At 50.8% G+C, this 21,169-nt stretch overlaps 1 protein-coding gene across 1 annotated transcript; it reads left to right on the top strand.

Annotated features, from left to right (window-relative positions):
• The first annotated feature begins 2,444 nt into the window (after window positions 1–2,444).
• On the top strand, window positions 2,445–21,096 carry LOC108923140 (solute carrier family 2, facilitated glucose transporter member 4-like). The gene is made up of 12 exons (XM_029257632.1): window positions 2,445–6,221; window positions 8,427–8,673; window positions 12,001–12,096; window positions 14,386–14,546; window positions 15,781–15,905; window positions 16,099–16,214; window positions 16,850–17,012; window positions 17,303–17,490; window positions 17,687–17,791; window positions 18,884–18,985; window positions 19,106–19,309; window positions 19,469–21,096. Exons 2-12 carry the CDS (start codon window positions 8,641–8,643, stop codon window positions 19,685–19,687), a joined length of 1,512 nt encoding a protein of 503 aa, XP_029113465.1. The 5' UTR covers window positions 2,445–6,221; window positions 8,427–8,640; the 3' UTR covers window positions 19,688–21,096.
• Window positions 21,097–21,169: the final 73 nt, after the last annotated feature.

Below are 21,169 nucleotides of genomic sequence, written 5' to 3'. Positions count from 1 at the left end.
TCTCACACACACACACACACACACACACACACACACACACACACACACAGAAACTGACAGAACAGAAAAAGAAGGTGGAGAGGCAGAAGAGAAAGGGGTGCGAGCCACTGAGAAAGACACACTTGGCATCAGAAATGGCAGCAGCCAGTATTCCGACACTCATGAGGCCGATGTAACATGTTATTTTCATGGAAAAGCGACTAGGTGATGTTTCCAACCGGATGAAAACCAATAATAACCAGTTAGTTTTATCCTGTTACATGAGAGTCGTCATGTGCGTTAACATTTCATCTGGCTTCATCATGATGAGGTAGTTTAATTTAACATATCAACTGCTTCTTGCTTACACGCCCAACTAGTTACTAACTTGCATAAAACCTAGGTGCATAATGACTGAGGCAGAGTAATTCAAATAAGCAGAATACAAACCAGCTAACACAAGACTCCACGGGCAGAACCTGGCCAGCAGCTCACCGAAATCTGGTGTTCTACGATTTGTCGGAGTTTGTTGTGACCCAAAGAAAAAGAGGAATGAATGGGTGTAGAAAAACTCAACCGTGATTTTTCGCCTCAGAAGAGGAAATGAGAACGTCGCGATTCCACACAGCGCGAGCTCACGTCTTCTTGCTAAACTTAAAACATTTCACGTTTTAGCTGTTTTTCGCTCCCTCTGCACAGTCCTAACTGCTATACAGAGTAAAACTTTCTTCAGTCAGTTACAACTTCATGATGAATTCACCTCCAAAACAACGACAATATGATTGATTAAAACTTCAGAAGCCGCCAAGCAGAGTTCATAGGTTACATGTCAGGTGATCCAATCGTCCAATCAGAGAGCAGGAAACGAAAACCGCGCGCTTTTGTCTTGGGCTGCAGGCTGTGATAACGGTCATTCAGAGAACTTTCCAGCGCTTTAGTTAGAGGTTCGTACCTGTAAACAGCCCTCATGCATATTAATACTCTTTGTACACAGTCCACTTCATAAGTGCTAATTTTATATTATTAAGTAATTTTTTATGTTATTTTTCTAGACTAGATATGTAACGCGCATTAGTGGCGTTGTAAAAAATGTGTCTTCTCATCATAAAACCATACTCCTCTCTCTGTTTAACCGCCAAGGCTGTAGTCGAGAATGTTTAATAGTCACTGTTTAATTTTTGGGGGGTGCGGTGGCGCAGTGGGTTGAACCACGGTCCTGCTCTCCAGTGGGTCTGGGGTTCGAGTCCCGCTTGGGGTTCCTTGCGACGGACTGGCGTCCCGTCCTGGGTGTGTCCCCCTCCGGCCTTACGCCCTGCGTTGCCGGGTAGGCTCCGGTTCCCCGCGACCCCATATGGGACAAGCGGTTCCGAAAATGTGTGCGTGTGCGTGTGCGTGTGCGTGTGCGTGGCGCGTGTGTTTATTTAATTTTTTAAAATTCAGCTGGTTAACTAACTGGTTTGCTTAGTTCTCTGCTGCCTTAGTTTGAGTTCCCTCCAGTTACGAGTTAGTCCTTCCCTGAATTTTACTGACTCTGCCTTTCAGGGACCACCAGTTGTACATTTCCGAAGTGTATTCCAGAATATATACCAATTAATCCATAATTATAGATGTTTTAATGAAAATCTCAAAACACATTGATATTAAAAGATTGTTGAGATTTATATTTAAGGGTATTAACCAAGTATTTCTTTCTTTACATCTGAACTAGAAAGTATTACTAAGGATGACCCCATGTGTTTTCATGTTTATAGTCACATTTTCTCTTTCTAGAACTCGTTCTCATTGTGAAATGTGTGCTACACCTGTCAGCCAGCTTCCACGTTGCCCTGACGGCCACTAGCAGTAACCGTTTCCTACAATAAACCGCAATTTACGAACTAAAGGATACACGCACTCATATCACACTCCCACATTGACTGTTTAATATACTCCTCTGTTCATAACTCCACGACACAACTAAAACCATTGAGACCACGGTGGTGAGGCTCACTGCGTCAGACAAAGCTTTTTCAAATGGTTAAAAAAATGAGATCAGTTTTTGCCAGGTGGATAGTCATTTAAAGAGTTTCGATCTGAAATCGAGTGAAAATATGAGCTCCTAAGCCAGATGTAAGGAGATAAATGGATTTTTAGCTAGTCTCAGTTTTCATAAGCACTCTAATAACAGTTTTCAGAAAGTCAACTATTCACAACATTTCTTCACATAAAGGCTACATTCAGTGGCAAAAGCCTCAGTGCAAAAATATATAATATAATATAATATAATATAATATAATATAATATACATTGCTACAAAAGCAAATTGTAGATTAAAATAAGATTCGGTTGCAATGAAATGAGTGCGTTTACCTGACATTTCTCTCTAAAATAACTCATAGTTATTTACCCAGTTATGAAGCTGTGTAATTTTACTGGAGCAATTTAGGGTAAATACCTTGTTCAAGGGTACTACAGCTGGAGGTGAGATTCAAACCTGCAACCTTTGGGTCCAAAGACAACAGCTCTAAGCACTACACTACCAGCTGCCTAATGCTATAGTATTAGACCCCATTATCAATGATCACAATTAAGTTTAGGATTTGCTTTAGTGCATTTTGGTGATCATTGCTCTATTTTCAAAACAAAGGAGAAGCTGAAAGAAAGAAAAGGAAAAAGCAGACAAGGAAAGGCAAATACATTCTCAACATTCACACTGATATGTACATCATTTATGGTTTACCTGCACGGAGGAGCAGAGTGATTCCATTTTAAAGTCTTACTGCATGTATTTGGACACAACAGTGTCATAAAACTACTGGAATGTTTTGAAAGTGAATATGTTAAAATGTGGAAATTGTCTGCATAGTAATGAATGCATTGTTTTAATGATTTCTGTTTTGATGGCTCCTCACACTGAATAGCCTACCCTCCTGCGATGCCGATACCACGTTTTCCTTGCATTGTACCACAAATCCCAGCAGAACTTACATGAACAATTTTAAACATAGATTTTAAAATATGTATAACCAAAAACAAAGCAGTTCAAAGAAAAACACAGAAAACTCCGAAACAAGAACAAATTTCCGGGAATGAAACGTATAAAGCTGCAGTACCCCTCTCTGTTTTGTATACTGAGAATCGTAAAATGGTGCGCACTGTCCTGCCTGGACAAATGCAAAGGTTTCGAGGGGCCTGGAAGATTAAAACACAATCCCCAGCTATTCCAGCAATTTTCGAAGCAATATAAGACTATTTTGGATGAAAAAGGCAAGAAAGAAACACATGAGCTGGTTTCATGAGGAAAATGGTTGCCTCCAAACGTCACCACGCAGCACATGTCTCCTCTGCTCTGCACTGCTGAACAAACAAACTCTTAAGAGGCAGAATGCTCTGATGGGGGCGGTTGTGGGCGATTTGTTAAAATTAAAGGAAATTATTGAAATTAAATACAAGTTAGGAGCTCAAGTGCTTTAATATTTCGTGAAGAGGAATCCAGGGTAATGCTTACAGCAGTGAGCTACTTCTTTCTAAAATGGAGTTACCCACCTGCCAGGGAAGAAGTCTGCAGGTTGAGAAAGTTCCCCTACATTAGCATCGAAGTTCGAAAGCGCTGTGGGGATCGTGTCCGATTCCATGATCATCGTTTTCTGGATGGAAAAACAGGCCGATTGCCCTCACTTCTACTCTAAGTCAAACCGGAAGGGGGAGGTAGTCACATATTGGAAGGGGAGGTGGTGGTGGCTACCATAAACACATCAGGACCAGCGATGAAAAACAAAGGCCCCAATCACCCAATCGAAATTTCGGGAAATTCGGGAGGTCGCGTGAGGCTAAACTTATCTTGCTGTGACGACAGGATGCCCCAAGCCTGCCCAAGAAAGATCGAGGTTAGCACAGCATCTGCCATTTGGTGACACCGGGAGCAAAGACTGCTGAAGGAAGGAGGACCAGGAAGCAAGAATGAGCAAACCTCATCGAATAAACCACATATATTTACTTGACAAGTTCACCAGATTCTCAGATGCCCCGAAATCAAAACGGCGCAGGAGAACAACACGGGTGAGGCAGCAACGCTAAAGCGGTCATCTCTCCCCTTTCTGTTTCTGTTCAGCGACTCATGAATTCGCGCTGCAGCCGCTTTCAGTTCCGAAATGTCACGCAACTGGATCTTCTGCTCAGTTTCCCCTCTCTGCTCAGGCCCTGCCCGCACACGCCGGGAGTCCCGCGCAGTTATTCCGTCTCTCGGCTTCTTCGGAGAGCATCACGGCGTGCTGGCAGCCTTTTTCGTTATTGCTGAGTCGATCTCTCTCTCTCTCTCTCTCTCTCTCTCTCAACGTCTCTCTTCCTCTTCGTACCGGCTCCTGCAGCTCTGACGCCACTGCCACGCCCCCCTCTCTGCCTGTCACATCGTCAGAGGCCTCGCACATCCCTCTCCTTTATCTCCGCACTCCCCCCTCTCCGGATCCACGCCGCCTGCTCCGTCTCCTTTTCTCATCACACCCTTCGCTTGCTCATCTCACTTTAACACTCTTGTTTACTTTTTCCACCTTGGCACACCCGCGTCCAAGCTGTCTGAAAGCACACACACACACACACACACACACATACACACACACGCGCGCACATGCACACACAAAACCACGCACACCTACACGCTCTGTGTCATCAGCACAAACCCATCCCTCCCGGAAATGACCCAATGCAGCTGAAACAATGGAGCGGCTCTTTTTTCATACACATTCTTAGGTATTATAAATAGAAAAAGGGTCAGGACCTGGCCTGTTTTCTCTCTGCCCTTATGTGTCACACTCACTTGTTACTATCCTGTCTATCCCATCGATTTGTGCTTCATCCAGCCCATTCATTTAGCTCTTTACATTTATTTTTTTAGCTCATGCATTTCTCTGAAGAACCTTACAATGTTAAGCTGTTTACACTGATTTATCCACAGCAGCAGGTATTATGGCGTGGAATCGAACCTGTGACATCCAAGCGCGCGGCAGCAGGGCCTCGAATCACTGCTCTACCGGCTGCCCCAAAATCCGGTCAAGTCACTGTGACTGTTGGGCGTTCAGTAGCGCCTCCTCATTCTCAGCTGACTAACTGCGTCAAACTGCGTCCTTCCATTGGCTGTCGGGAGCTGTCCGTCAGCGTCGCGTTTACCGCGGACCGTTACCTCACACATGTCACGTGTAACCAGCATGACATCGTAGCAGCGTGGTCGCGCCACGAAGGGCTCGCATTTGTTTGTGCAACGGGACCAATGGGCGTGCGATGTTTTTCAACTGCGCCACGGCGACGCGTGGACGTGTGATGAGTTCAGAACCCACGTGTGTGAAAAACGGAGCCAGGAAGTGTTTCGCAGACATTTCTTGGAAATGTCAATCTTCTCCGTTTATTTGGAAACACTCAGAGTGTGCAAGCTGTCCGCTATAATAAGAAAAAGAAAAAGAAAAAGAAAAAAAAGCTGTCCACTGTCTGGACCCAAAGGACTTGGGTTAATTTGTAACTCTGTGTGACCCGGGGGGGGTAACAAAGGGCTCGCTCAATTTGCACGGCGTGTCGCCGAGATGAGGGCCGAGAGCAGCAGCGAGCGACGGTGGAAGTGAGTCAGTGTGACGGACGCCACGCCGAGTGAAGCCGAGCGCCAGCGGAGGAAACGGCCTGCAGCCAATCGGGGACCTGTTGCTGAGGAGCTGCTTTCGCATTAAAACGTCATCCTGTGGCCGTGCGCCCCCACGCATTTTTTTGAAAGCCGCGTCTTTTTAAATTGAATTACTCAACAGTTCCTGTTAGGCAGTAACGACAGCAGCGTTCGGACCGCGCGCTCTGTTCTGCGCCCTCGCTTCGCCATGGCGTTCACATCGGAGCTCACTGCACGCAGCTGCACCGGGATGCTGTGTGTTCAAAGCCCAGCCTGTAAACTGTTCTACTCCGAAGAAAATTTCGTTTTGCGTCATCAAATCAATTTTGCGCTACTTTGGTCCTCTTAAAAAGAGGCAGTTCCTTTGCTTGCCAGATTATGTCCTCAATTTCGGTGAGGGCTCATTCCCGAAAAATCACTGTGCTGTGACCCGGAGGGGGGGGGGGGGGGGTTGGGGAGGGGTGCCCCCACCCCACCCCACCCCGCCGGCTCATGTTCTGAAGGAACGTCTGGGATGGAAGTGACCCTCACAGCCGGCACTGCGTGTTTCCCACCAGAAGGGGACATCTTTCCGCAGCTTTCCAGAAGGGGCACAAATCGCCGCTGTGTCCAAGTGCAGGTAGTTCCCGGCTGAGATGGAAAGCGGAGATGCAGAGTGCGTGAGTGTGTGTGTGTGTGTGTGTGTGTGTGTGTGTGTGTGTGTGTGTGTGTGTGTGTGTGTGTGTGTGAGAGAGAGAGAGAGAGAGAGTGAGTGCTCCATTCCTGGCCACTGCACTAGTTACATGAGGGAAGTCTGTGCAATGAAATACAAAAGGAGAACAAAGAAGGGGGGGCAGAGAGTAGATGAGTCATCCAAACCCAAGACCTGTTTGCTTTCGGAAGGTTCTCAGCTCATGTTGTCCGAGGAGAACTCTCGCTGTGCCCAGCGTTCACTTTGCAGCGGAGGACTCTCGGCTGCCCGCCGCTCTCCTCTGGCCGCTCGCAACCCTCATAATATGTGATAATGAGCAGCATTATGCTCCTTTAAGCCCCTCTGCTGGACCTGGCGCCCTCGTCGCCGGGGGTCCGGTTACTCTCTTTTTAGTGTGAGCCACACGTGACTGTGCCCGGAGCGCCGGCCTGAGACGGGAGGTGTCATGTTCACGCCCTCTTTCTCAATCGGGGGCTCCGTTCAGCGTACGATGGGAAGGGGGGGCTTGGAGATGCAGACAAGGCGACTGGGGGAGGTGGGGGCCGGGTCCAGCGCTACAGGAGAACCACAGGCCGGGCGATTTTCCACCACGTTTTCTGCCTCACCTCGGGAGCGCAGTAATTCCCCAGTGAGCCGCAGCGCCGCCGTGCTCGGAGCCCCTTTTCTTTCAGGGGGGAGGCGGTACGTTCCACGATTGTCGTGCACCTGTTGCACTGGACCGGGATTCCGTGCGGAGCTCGCGAGGGGGCGTGGCGGTCAGCTGTGCTCGGCCGTTAGAGCCGCTGACCTCTTTGGCATGTGTCCTGAAATAGCAGGTCATTTATGGCCAATGGAAAGACAGACAATGGCCACCCGCGCAAGCCGGGTCGACCGGGCCGTTCGGAGGTGTCCGGTCACGTCGTAGACCGAGGACACGCCGCATGTCCGTGACACCGTGTTCCAGTTAACACTCTGATTTTATCGGCAGGTTCATCAGCAGGTGTAAACAGCCATTGTTATACTTCAGCAAAGAGTATTACCTTGTTGCTGTTTCTGCTTCTTTAAACACAGTAATGTGGTCAGTTTGTCCCGATGTTGTAGATCACCTTGACAAAAAAGAGCTGCCAAGTACACAGACAGACAGACAGACAGACAGACAGACAGCTAGATACATAAGATATAGGTACATAGATACATAGTAACATTCCACCTGGACACTGCAGCTCTCTCCTGTCTGCTCTTCCAGCTTCTGCCATCAAGCCTCTGGAGCTGATACAGAATACCGCGGTACGAGTCGCGTTCGACCTACCGAAGGGTTCCCGTGTACCCCCCTCCTCGTCTCTCTCCGTCGGCTTCCTATCGCTGCCCGGATCAAACTCGACAGTCCGGTTACGACTCGCGCGAGCGGCGCACGAGCGGATCCGCTCCCTCGTATCTACAAGAGCTCATCGCTCGCCGCACCCCCGCCGGACCGCCGCGTTCCTCCGGCTCCGCTCGCTTCGTGGTCCCGCGCGCAAAAGGGCCGAACGTTTTCGGTTCTGCCTCCGATGTGCCGGAACGACCTCCCGCTCTCACTCAGAACTGCTGAATCCCTCTGTACGTTTCAGAAGAGTCTCAAAACTCACCTCTTTCAGACTCCCTTCTCCTTGATCGCCGAAGTGCTCAATAAATGTGTGCTGTCTCGTCTGTTTATAATATAAAACACCCATATGCAGCTACTAGTGTGATGTACACTAATTTTTACTGTAGTTTGACACAAAATGACTGCACTCCAAAATCACATGTCTGCATCCTGATACCTCCCCCCATTGGTGTAATGTGATGTAAGTCGCTTTGGATAAAAGTGTCTGCTAAATGAATAAGTGTAAATGTGATGCAGTTTTATTGATTGATTGATTGATTGACTGACTGACTGAGTTCTATTGGTTCGCAGTCGCTTCTCTAAACTGCGCAAGGACATGGAAGGTCACTCTTCTTTTTCTGAGTTTCTTTTTCCTCATGGAAATGACCCTCTTTCCCTCCCCCTCCTGGAACCCACTGAGGGAGGTGTATGTATGTGTATGTGTGTGTGTGTGTGTGTGTGTGTGTGTGTGTGTGTGTGTGTGTGTGTGTGTGTGTGTGTCTCTCTCTCTCTCCCTAACCCTCCTTGTGTAGGGCATAAACAGGCTGTGTGTGCTTTGCTCACGTCTCACTCCGGTCCTCCATGAGGATCTGCTGCTCCCTCTGCAGCGCGCTGCTCTGCCCTCCTCTGCCTCAAGTTCAGGTGTGACGGTGCGGACTTGAAGGTGCGAAGGTGCTTCTCCACGGCTGCGGACGCCTTCCAGCGCGACGGGACAAGGCTGCAGCCCCGCGTCGGGCTCTCGGAGACATGCCGGCTGGGTTTCAGCAGCTCGGAGGGGAGGTAATGCGAGCAGCCCTGCGAAGTCAGACCTTCGCCGGGCTGCAAAAATGCTGTGATTTCTTCAGTTCACTGTACAGCAGAGGAAAACATGCAGACGTTTGCCTTTCAGAGGGAGCATATTGACATATGATTATCAATAAGGTAACGTGCTATACGTACGTACTGTATACGGGTTATTACATACGGCGGTGTGTGGAAGTAACCCTAAGCCTAATGCAAATTTCACTTTCTGGGTGCTGCTAGGAAATAGTGCCTTATTTATAACAGATGTTTTCTTTAAAAATAATAATAAAATAAAACCATATCTACAATATGCAATTATTTCTCAAAATAGGCGTCAGTAAATGATTGCGCTCGCTGCCTCCTTGGGCCGTGGCATGGTGTGGTGTATTTTACCCTGCGCTCTGCGGGTAAAAACTCTACTGAAATGATTTCTTATCTATACGCAGGAGACAGTTGTTCTCTGAAAGGTTCGGCTGGCGCGTCGCCTTCGCTCGGCTCACGGCGCTCACCTGTATCCCGGGCACACGGAGCCCTCTGTTAGGATGCGAATCCTTTTCTGCGATTCGTTATAAATGAACAAGGATTTTGTGGAGCAAATGTGATACATAGAGCACTAAATTGGGGATCCTGTACTTTTATTCAGCGCCGTTTTCCGAACGAATATCATACATGTTCTGTCCTAACTTTAATTCCACGGAAAAAGTTGCCTCTTCTTTCGCTGTGCTGTTTTTATTCGTCGGAACATAAAAATTTACATTTAATCATTTATCTTATAACTTTCCGAAAGGTAACTTACAATGCACTAAGCTGCTTACACCAGTTTACCCATTAAAACAGCAGGGTAATTCTTACTGCGTACTTGTACAGCGGGAGTGGTAGTGCAGGGGTCTGAGCCGCTGTCCTTGGACCCAAAGGTTGCAGGTTTGAGCCCCACCTCCAGTTATAGTACCCTTGAGCCAGGCACTGACCCTAAATTGCTCCTGTGGAATTAGCCAGCTGTATAAAGGGGTAAACAGCAGTAAGCAGAACACTGTAAGTGACCTTGGAGAAAAGTGTCAGATAAATGTGAGTTGAATCCATTATACATTTGTGCTACATGGGAAGAGTCTTTCCTGATCAATATGTTCCCACCGAGGGCAACGCTGCGAGCCCCGATGGGGTCTCATCCCAGGGCAGCAGGTAGCGTAGAGGTCGACTCGGAGGTTGTAGGTTTGAACTGCCGGCTTCTGCCGCGTCGTCCTCGGTCGAGACACTTCCCCGAAGTGCTCCGGGACAAATGATCCACTTGTGAAAATGATGATAAAAACTGGATGAGAAAAAGCACGAGCTCACTGTAATCCCAGTGAAAACTCTGCCAGGTAAGCAGATGTTTCTCTGTTTACCCCCAGCACTGATGGGTGCAAACTGGGCAAATACTTGCGTGACCCACACCGCCAAATCCAAAGTGGTATTTTACCTGGGGTGGTGGCGCAGTGGGTTGGACCGGGTCCTGCTCTCCGGTGGGTCTGGGGTTCGAGTCCCGCTTGGGGTGCCTTGCGACGAACCGGCGTCCCGTCCTGGGTGCGTCCCCTCCCCCTCCGGCCTTACGCCCCGTGTCGCCGGGTTAGGCTCCGGCTCCCCGCGACCCCCAATGGGAGAAGTGGTTCAGACTGTGTGCGTGTGTATTTCACTTGGCTCAAAGGAGAAACCTGCTTTTGCGTTACGAGACACTCGTCCCTGTTTAGTTTCCACGCACACAGTGTTTGCGGGCTGCGGGGAGGGGGTCGGCCCTTGCACGCCCCTGTTAGGCACTGATCTAACAGGGAACGGATGCGGCGCAGCGCAGGTGTGCACGTAGCCGCACTTTCGGAGAAGCCACCCGACCGATAAAAATATTGCGTCCCGGGAGGTTCGGGATCGACGGGTTCGAGGGACACGGCGCCGAGGGCACGTTCGTACGTGAAGTCAGCGTGAAGTTTCCCGCAGGCCTCCGCTAGTGTGTTTGTGCCGTCCTGCTTGTTGCGGCGTTTAAAGAGCCTGAGCTGCGCCCGGCGCTCTGAGAGTCTTTAAGGAAAGCCCCTCTGGGTTCCGCCTTTTGCTGCCTCCCTCCCTCCCACTCTTCTGTTTACTGAACACAATGTGGCTCCTGCATGAGCACCTCAAGGTCAAAGCAAGGCGAAAACGACGCCCATAAGCTCTTTCCTACACGACACCTCTCCTTGTTCGCCTCAATATTTGACGGCTAGAGAAACGAATTCCGCTTTTTCTCTCTCTTTTTACAGCCTTGGTACGAACGCAGCGCTCGACGTGCGCTCATACCGAGATCGAGATGTAGACGCGCTTTTGGAATGAAAAGACCCAAATGAATAATGTATCACTTTTTACAAATACAACTTCAGCGCATTGCGGGTGTACTCGCAGGGTACGAGTCCACCGTTTACCGTGCTAGAGAGATTTTCCTAAACGTGGTGCGTCGGTATAGATATAAAAGTACATAAAGAGGCGCGAAGCGGAGGTCGATCCAACTGGTCCCGTGGACCGTCAGTCAGCGTGGGGACAGCTGTGCGTTACCTAACGGCGGGGGGGGGAGCGTCAGGGTTCGCGCTGCCCAGAGCGCTGTGCTCGCTCCACGTCCCTGAATCCTCCCGCCGACCTTCACTCTTAAATATAGCAGGAGGTCGGCAGACGCGCGGTTCGCGGGGCAAAGTGCAGCTCGTGCTCACGAGTTCCGTCCTCAGCGGGGCGTCGCACCGCTTCCACGTGCCTCCGTGCCAAAACAAACGCTCTTTGTTGTACAGGCACCCTGCCCGTCCCGCTGTTTAGCTGGGTGGGGCCGCACGGCACGCGCAAATATAGCCTTTCGCAGGGAGTCTTGGGCAGGAATTACGACTCCGTCACGAGTGTGTCTTAGGAGCAGATGCCGAACGTTGAGCCGAAGACACGCGCTCATACACACGCGCGCAGAGTGTGTTCGCTCTCATCATGGGCCCTTGCAGATAGCATGCCTGAAAGATACAACCCCGAGCCCTAAGGCTAACCCCAACCCCTAACCCCCAACTCCTAACACCTAACCCTAATCCCAAAGTCCTAACCCTAACCCAACCATAAGAGAGCGATAGAGTAATCGTGCTCTACAAACGGCTGTTCTCTTCTCCTGCGAGCTCTTATGGTCGTCAACGGGCTGTTGGGAGTTTGCTCGTCACAGAAACACACGGTGCCGGACGAATATCAGGGCCGCGTGACGTCCACCGTGACGACCTGTGGCCTGTCTCATGATTTTTAGCGCAGCATCCTGTGTCGCCATGGCAACAGCAGGGCGCAGTGTGATTATGTTTTCTCCCACAGACTGTCACTGGAACCCTTGCCCTCTCAGTGTTCACTGCGGTTCTGGGATCCCTCCAGTTTGGGTACAATATTGGAGTCATCAACGCTCCACAGAAGGTAAGAACTCTTTGCAGTACAAAAACAGACAATTTAAGAAAGGTCTCAACTGAAAACACAAAGCGAGGGGCACGGCGACCGTGAGCTGCGTTGCCCGCGTCCCTTCGTAAGGAATCTCGCACCCGGGGTCGGCTGAGGACGCACGTTCACCTCCGATTATGTAACGTGAAACGTTCCGTGAATATTTACCATTTACAGCAATTTCACGTTGAATGTAAAGACTCAATACTGTACTGTCACAGCGTTTCTCCCACACTTATAGTAAAACTGGCGTGTCGCCCCCCTGGCATCTTAGGTACCATAATAGGTAACTAGTTCTACACACCATAATATAACTGTCACATGAGCTGCACTGACTGAGTAGCCAGCTGTTTACCAGCGAATCATCACCCACTTGTCGAAATGGGCACATAAAGCGTATCACTCTAATACTGCAAGTTACCTTGGAGAAAAGGGTCAGATAAATAGCTCTGAATGACACTTTACCACCAAACTGCGCTGCTTTAATTCTTTTCTAATTATTTCACTAGTTTGAAGGGTGATGCGGCGCCACAGTGAGCACCTGGGTGGCGCAAAACAATGCCGGTTCGATCCCTTCTCAGCCTGCGTAGAGGTTTCATGTCCTTCACATGTCTGCTGGGTTTACTCTGGGTGCTCTGGTTTCTTCCCGCAGTCCAAAGACGTGCAGTTCAGGTGTGTGTGGCTACAGTGTGATGGACTGGCATCCCATCCAGAGAATACCCCCCTCAGCCTTGTACCCAATACCCAATATAATGTTTATATATAATATGAGTTGAAAATGCATATTGAAGGTGTGAGCGCTGTTAGCGTTGAGAATGTGAAAAGGACTAATAAAGTAGGTTGACACCAAGGCAGTTACTCTATTTGTGCTCAAGTAGCTTTTTGGACAAGTACTCAGTACTGCTCCCCCTCGCCCCTTTCCGCTGGTGTCACAGTGGGGGGTACGGGTAGGGTTGTCCATCCATTGTCTGCCACTGCTTGTCCTGAGCGGGGTCGCGGCGAGCCGGGAGGGAGGGCGTGCGGAGGACGCCGAGGGCGGGATGCCAGTCCATCGCAGGGCACCCCAAGCAGGACTTGAACCCCAGGCCCCCCGCGCAGCGGGTGCCGTCCGAGCCTGCCGTGCAAAGAGGGGAAAGTAAGTGGACGGGAGCAGGTGAGCGACTGCTTGCAGTACCGCGCAGGTACCTTTCCTTTACCTTCACCTTTACAGAGCGGCCGCTGCGGAACAGAACAGGAGTGTTTGAGATAGAAACAGAAATAGAAAAAGAAAGAGGGAAAGGGAGAAAGAGGAAGGCGAGCGCTGCGATGGACCTCGAGGAAGAGGCGCCGTTCCGGTAGCGTCAACAAAGGCAGCCTGTGTACAGCGTGTGGCTGCGGAAACGGCACCCCCCAAAAATAGCCCCAGGACCTCACCGTCCCGTCCGTCCATCTGTCCGTCCATCCGTGCGGCCGTCCGCCCGCCTCGCCCTCTCCAAATACCCCCGGCTCCGGTGTCCGCCGCAGCTGCGGTGCAACTGGAGGAGGGAGGGACGTCCCGAACGTGGCGCCATGGGAAAGATGGCTATTTTGGGGACGGGGGCTCACGGGGTTTGCTTGGCGTCCGTTCAGCGACGCGCGAAGGGGCTCGAACGTTCGCACAGGGACACGCCGATCTGCGGCAACTCTGCCCCCGCGCCCTCGGCCTCGAAAGCCTCTCGCAGGCCACGCGGACGAGAGCTCGCAGCGGAGCTGTCCTTCCTGTCCTTCGAAGCAGGCTGCGAACGCAGGTCCACCGATGGCTCGGCTCTCGGCTCCATTTCACTTCCGCTTCACAAACGCATCCCCGGTGCTCTTCACACCTCTGAGAAAGACCGTGCCGTACGTTTCGGGGACGTTTCGACACGAACGCACGCGTTTCGAAATGAGAGCGTGCGCTTGACGGAATCGCGACGCGGTCGGAGCGAGCAAGGCCGCTCACGTGACAGCGACGTACCTTGTTCGGTGGAATACTGCAGCGAAGGGGGTTTCGGACAGAAAGTATCGGTGGCCGGAGAGCCAAAAGTCCTTCCTCTCCGTTCCGTAACGACTGCGTTGCAACAGAAGCACGACGTCGTCCGCAAACGCTCCTCGCGTTCCTCTGCGTGCGTCCTTCGTCTTCGCTTCGCCCTGTCCGAGTGACATCTCGACAGGCCCCGTGTCAGTCGTAGCAGCCTTGTCCTTTGTGGTCCTCCTCACTCGAGACACGGTCCACCTGGCTCAGTCCCCTGTCCTCTGTCCTCTGTTCCCCAGATTATCGAGCGGGACTACAACGCCACATGGCTCCACAGGTATGACGCACCCATTCCCCAGAGCACCCTCACCTCCTTGTGGTCCCTTTCAGTGGCTATCTTCTCCGTGGGGGGCATGCTGTCCTCCTTCACTGTGGGATTCCTCTCCGAATGGCTGGGCAGGTAAGGGACACCTGAAAGCGGCTCCATGACAATTTCGAGTTGCACGGGCTGCGCACTTTCCACGTGGTTTGGCCTCGCTTTCAACGGCTCCGAGAGGCACGGTGGACGAAGCCATCTGCTGTGAATGGTGCAGGGAACCACGCGGGAGTGTGGTGCTCTCGAGCTGCCCCGTTGACACGTGTCACATGACACACGTGTACTGAAAAGTCACAGGCGGCCAAACCAAATACTGGGCCGGGTTTCCATGGTAACCGAAGCAGGACTCCGAACTGAAGCCAGCGTGACCCTCAGGGCAAGAAAAGCAGAGTATTTATTTTGACTCACCGTCCCCTGCCCCCCGCTCCCTGACCCCCGCCAGCATCCCTCGCCAGGACAAGGCTGACGGAGGCCACAGCTGAGCGAGTCACGTGACCCAGGGAGGGTAACTGACGCTCAGACAGACTGTCCAGGGCTGCTCGCGTTTTCTCACATTGTCCACCGATGCTGCGATTTTTCTTCTAACGCATGAAAGCCCAACTTTTGGCTTCTGAGAGTCACATCCGTTCGTTACTCTCCTTCCCTCTAGTGGCTGGAGGACATCACTGCTGTGGAAAGAACGTCATCGGTCATCTCTCACATAAGCAGTTACAGCAATTCAATTATTTTTTTTAAACCAATTGCTCTGCTAAAGCAGTGAAGGGTAACAACATTTTATTATGATGTACACGATGACATTGTGCTGGTAGTGGAGTGGTGAGTGCTGTTGCCTTTCACCCCAAAGGTTGTAGGTTTGATCCCCACCTCTGGCCATAGTACCCTTAAGTAAGGTACAAACCCTGAATTGCTCCAGTAAAATTACCCAGCTGTTTAAATGGGTAAATAACTGTAGGTACATTAACAGTGTAAGTCACTTTGGAGAAAAGTGTGAGCTGGATAAATAAAGGTAATGAAATGGTAAAGTACTGTGGTGTGGTGAGGGAGTTAAATGGCTCTGAGTCTCCTTCCTCACTGTCACATCAACCTGTCCGTTGGTGCTGGAACAAAGTGCAGCCAGCAGACCGAACAGACCGGTGCAGCACCCAGGAAGCGTGTGCGTCTCTGCTCGCCCCTCCACACCCCGCAGGGTGGTAGAGCTGGTGAAATGACCACATTTGAACTGGGAGGAAAAAGTGTGGTGAATGAAGGGCTTTGGCCAAAGAAGCTTTGCTTCCACAGCTACGTCTTTTACTACGTCTTTCGCCCGTTGTTCTGACAGGAGGAAAGCCATGCTCGTCAACAACCTGTTGGCGTTCATCGGCGGAGGCATGATGGGCATGTCCAAGATCAGCCGCTCCTTCGAGATGATGATACTGGGCCGCTTCATCATCGGCGCATACTGCGGTGAGTCCTTCGGCTCTTCGGCCGCACACGTTCAAGCGTCGCGCGACACGGCTCATCTGCGCACGCAGCGTCTCGAGCGTCCGTTATCGATCGCGTCGTCGGAGACGCGCCGAGGAAACAAGCTCGGGGCTCCTCTGCGTGTAACGCTGTAGCGCGTGACGTAAATGCCCTCCTTCGCCTTTGCGCCTCGCAGGGTTGGCGTCTGGCCTGGTCCCCATGTATGTGGGCGAGATCTCCCCCACCAGCCTGCGAGGGGCCCTGGGCACCCTGCACCAGCTGGCCATCGTCACCGGGATTCTCGTGGCTCAGGTACGCGTCCGCAAGTGCGTGTTCAAGCGCGCGGCAGGGACCTGCGCTTCGGCGGAGCGTTTCGAGGAAACACTTGGCGGTCGTGCTGCTGCGATGAGGCTCTTCTCTTCGTTTCGTGACACTTGTCGAAACACGTTTACAGATCAAAGCATCAGCGTAAGCTCCACGTACCGGAAACATGCGACACAGAAGCAAACGTAGTTACGCTGACATTTACGCGTCTTCATTCGGCGCGCTCCTCTCCTCAGAGTGACCGGCGCCTGCTTGAAGAGCACAAAAATACACCAAGAGAGAGAGAGGTGTGGATGCAGAGCAGAGCATCAGCAGAGTCCTCTTGACGGGGAGCTGCGCATACAGGGGTTTTATTGACTGTATTTCGTTTAAAATGAAGGTATAACAATACACGTTCGCCGCGCATGCAGGAGACAACAAGTCAGGGGAGAAGCAACTCCAGCAGAAATGTGATTTAGGAGCCTTCTTGAATGCCAGGAGGGACTCAGCAGTTCTGAGTGACAGAGGGAGCTCGTTCCACCACGTGGGAGTCGCATACTTGACGAGATACATTATCGTGCTCCCTTGCGCTAATCCCTTCGCTGCCCCCTCCTGTTGTCGCTCCGCTTTCCTCTGCTCTCCAGATCCTGGGCTTGGACTCCCTCCTTGGCAGCCAGGAGCTGTGGCCGGTCCTCCTGGGGGTCACAGTGTTGCCCACCGTCCTGCAGATGGCCCTGCTGCCCTTCTGCCCGGAGAGCCCCCGCTACCTGTACATCATCCGCTGCCAGGAGCACCATGCCAAAAGCGGTGAGGGCAGCGTGATGAGCACTGAAGAGACTAAGAGGCGAAACCCACTCTAACAGGCGAACAGAACCGTTTCCACTGCGCGCTCGTTGCTGCTAGTCGTGGGCACAAGCAGCAGACTTTCGATGCTTTACCGAAAGTCACAGTTTGAAATTTAACTCCAGCAAAGTAACGAAAAAGTAAAGACCATCCTCGACTCCCCGCGTTCTACGTGGAAGTAGACGCGGTGTCTCTGGCCGCGCCCGCGCTCCCTGCCCAGCGGAACCCACTCCGGTCGCTCCGCCTTTCTGCAGGTCTGCGGCGACTCACAGGCCGACAGGAGGTGGGGGACACGCTGGCTGAGATGAAGGAGGAGAAGAGGAGGATGGACATGGAGAGGAAGGTTTCCATCGCCGAGCTCTTCCGCTCCCCACTCTACCGGCAGCCCATCATCATCGCCATCCTGCTCCAGCTGTCGCAGCAGCTCTCTGGGATCAACGCCGTGAGTTCTGAGGGTGGGAACACTGGGAACACTGGGAGTGGAGCTATGAGGTTCTCAGTCAAGTGGGAGAAGTTGGGAGAAGACAGACAGGATCTGGATGCATGGATTCGTGGAAACTGATGTCCTTGAGTATCTCCTTCACCATCACGCCTCCTTCAGTCTGACCACATGAGTTCTTCATCCATTTCCTGTGCAGATATTCTACTATTCCACCAGCATCTTCCAGAAGGCTGGAGTGCAGAGTCCTGTCTACGCCACCATTGGAGCTGGATTTGTCAACTGTGCCTTCACCGTGCTCTCGGTGGGTAACGGTGATGGGAGCAACACTCCGCCGGCTTTTACTTGGATGAATGAAAGTGATGAAACAGTATATGGGTGCAGTCAAAGGTTGTTTGTACACTTTCTGAAACTACTTTTTAATAATTGATGGTGCCTTGTGTCCAGGTCAGTAGTTTGAGGTGTCCTTCACTTTCCTTCTTGTCCAGAGAGTTCTTGCATAAATGTGGAGCTTGTTTTGGGTCTGGATCTTGCACGAGAACGAAGGACTGCTCAACTATCTGTAATCCCGATGAAAAGGCATCCTTTCGAAGAATGCAATGACAGCTTCTGGTTGAGATTGCTATGGACTTGGTAAAGCTCACCAACTCTATGACCAGCAAAGCAGCTCCTGACCAGTAGGAACCACACAGACAACTCATACACTCAGCCTCTGCGTGTCTTGCAAATACTCAGCAGTTGGACTCAAATACAGCAGATTCCGGTTCAGTGGGACACTTCGGGATTCGAACACTTTGGGCCAATTATGTCAATATTACCATGGGGTTAAAAACCTGGGAAGTGAAAGACAAAGTTGTGTTTACTGAGCAACAGAACTCTGTACATGAATGAAATTAATTCTGGACCAAATGGTACCAGTCAGAGAAAAATCTTAATGCTAAAAACATTAATCTGCCGTTTGATTCGCTCGTCAAGTAAGACCATCCTGTTAGCTGGCGTCACATCTCTTTGTGGTATCTTGCTAAGGGTCTCAAACGTTACAAAATCAGGAAGATCTGAGCAATCGCTCCGCTGTCTGTTGTCAATTTGTTTCTTTTTCTTTCCATTTGTCCCAAATTAATGGCTGCCAGATTAACCGATGGCCGCGTTAATCGAGAGCTGCCGTGTTTCAAAGTAAATTGGTCCGTAAGACGGACTTGCACTCCTCAAACGTACGGTTTCTGGTTTTAGGCCCAGGAAAGTCTGCTTTCAAGCAGGTAAAGTGAAGCATTTGACTGGTACTGTAAAATTACGTGTGTGTGCGTAGGTGTGGCTGCCACTGTGGACAGGTATTAATGCGACATCGTCACCCAGCAGCAGCCTGACTCGTCTCTCTCTGTTTCCGTGCAATTGACAGCTCTTCCTAGTGGAGAGGACGGGTCGGCGGACACTCCACATGCTGGGACTGGCTGGCATGTGTGTCTCTGCTGTAGTCATGACCGTGGCTCTCTCACTCTTGGTCAGTCTTTTCTCGCTCTTTTATTGCCCACCAATGAGACGTTTTATGAAATGTTGCACGTTGAGCGAGCGGCCAGTCGCCCTGTTGCTCGCCGTCTCCATGAAGCCTTCGTCCCTGTAGGAGAACGTGCCCTGGATGAGCTACATCAGCATGGTGGCCATCTTTGGCTTCGTGGCCTTCTTCGAAGTCGGACCGGGACCCATTCCCTGGTTCTTCGTGGCTGAGCTCTTCTCCCAAGGCCCGAGACCCGCCGCCATGGCTGTCGCCGGCTGCTCCAACTGGACCGCCAACTTTATTGTCGGCATGGCTTTCCAGTACATTGCCGTGAGTGTGAACGGGAGCATTCCACCGACTGTCTAAGTTCAACGTAACCTCAGCAGAGAGTTTCATGATCAGTAATCTTGTTTTTTATTCATCAAGACAGAGCGCAACTCATTGCACGCTTCAGCGATGTTAACGGCTGGCTCCCTTCCCCCTCCACAGGAGCTCTGCGGCCCCTATGTCTTCCTCATCTTCGCAGCTCTCCTCCTCTTCTTCCTTCTCTTCACCTTCTTCAAAGTGCCCGAGACGCGGGGCAAGACCTTTGACCAGATCTCAGCAGGCTTCCAGCGCTCCGTGGCCAGGACAGATATGGACCTAGACCCTGACCTGGGAAAGGCCAGCACGGAGCTGGAGTACTTGGGCGAGGCCAACCTCAGCTAAGGTCGAGGGGTGAAGAAGGAAAGGCAGCAAAGAGAGGTGCATCCTGAGACCTCGAGTATTTGGGGAACTCAACAAGGTATTGGGGAGGGCTAACTGGAAGGGGGTAGTCTGGAGAAAAGAGGAGCCTGGTGCGGGGTAAGACGGGAACTGAGGTGTCGGCACACTTTGCACGAACTGAGGTGAGAACCAGGGAGAAAGCTGCATTATGAAAGCATGCAACACGTATTTTTCTACAAAACACTTCGAGATTCCTGCACTTTATTCTGTAGGTAGCGCTTGTGGATGCACAAAACTACTGAATCTGCTGTATGTACATAACATTCTTTCCGATGACACTGAATCTTGCTCTTGATTCTACCGAAGTGTCCTGAGAAGAAGGCACATGTCTTGTCTTCAGGCTTCCAGGCCAAACGCAGTGCACGCAGAACACGGAGAAGTAAACGTAGACGGCGTCGTGGCTCATCAATGGGAATTTTCCAGAACGTTACGCAGAAATGACACTCTACAGCTTTTCCACATGCCTACTCATCTCACAGTTACACATTTCCCTTTGAGCAGAAGTTCGTCATACTGCCAGTGCAAGGGCCTCTCAGCCAACATTGACTTTGTTTGCATTCTGTTTCATTCACAGCCTTGCCACACATTTACACTGAGATGTTTGCCATCTGTTACTAGTGTTTGTAACGACATTTTATTGCGCCTTGTAAAGAAAGCGAATGTACTATAAATTATGTAATGAGTCCTGCCTGAGACAACACTGTGTTTATACGACAATTAGAGAGCACTGACCCCGCAGCAATGTTACTACAGCAGTGGTAAAGTCTGCCACCAGGAAACTCCTTCGCTACCCAAGCGAAAGGGACGGAATACAGTACAGCGGGTTCGACCAGCTTGCTCCCGGGTACCCTCCGCTGCAGGGTATCTGGGATTTCGTTCAGTCCGAGTCACTCGTCACTCAGCTTTGGATGGTCGTTGTCATTGTGGGTCACTCTAATGAGGAAATTAATTCAACTGTAGTGAAGCAGTGCGGATAAAAGCAGCGTTACAGTCCTAATTCCCATATTACACTGAAACAAGATGGGTGTAAAGAGCCCCACGCTGAGAAGCATGGAGTGACCATAGTAAAAAGCCACAGAACATCCATCAGTTCCCAAGCCTGCTTTTTGCAGACACCATATATGCTGGTGTTGAACTTACTTAGAAAACAATGACCGTTGATTGAGCCATTCATTGAATGGCATTTGGAGTCATTAAAAAAAACTGCTAGTCTAGGAACAAACACACAGACTACACGCAAAAGTAAAAACATTTTTGAAAGACAAGTCTTCCATTGCACAATACAATCCATAGCTGGAAACTCACTTAGGTTAAAATTCTTGCTCAAATGGGAAAAATAAATGCATTTTTGATCCACAAACTGTTTTTGGATTTAGCAAAATGCCTTTTTTCAATAGAGAAAATCTCACTGGAAACCCTGTGCAG

The sequence above is a fragment of the Scleropages formosus genome, chromosome 13, assembly GCF_900964775.1.
Source record: "Scleropages formosus chromosome 13, fSclFor1.1, whole genome shotgun sequence".
NCBI classification, from domain to species: domain Eukaryota; kingdom Metazoa; phylum Chordata; class Actinopteri; order Osteoglossiformes; family Osteoglossidae; genus Scleropages; species Scleropages formosus.
Note: the sequence above shows the minus strand (reverse complement) of the source record. Positions and strands in the feature narration are given on the sequence as shown.

What these genes read in the sequence shown, in the direction of transcription:
- LOC108923140 (XM_029257632.1), top strand. Translation starts at nt 8,641, where the DNA reads ATGCCGGCTGGGTTTCAGCAGCTCGGAGGGGAG. An exon ending in GTGCCTTCACCGTGCTCTCG is followed by an intron (nt 17,792 to 18,883) that starts GTGGGTAACGGT and finishes TGCAATTGACAG; the next exon opens with CTCTTCCTAGTGGAGAGGAC. An exon ending in CCGTGGCTCTCTCACTCTTG is followed by an intron (nt 18,986 to 19,105) that starts GTCAGTCTTTTC and finishes TCGTCCCTGTAG; the next exon opens with GAGAACGTGCCCTGGATGAG.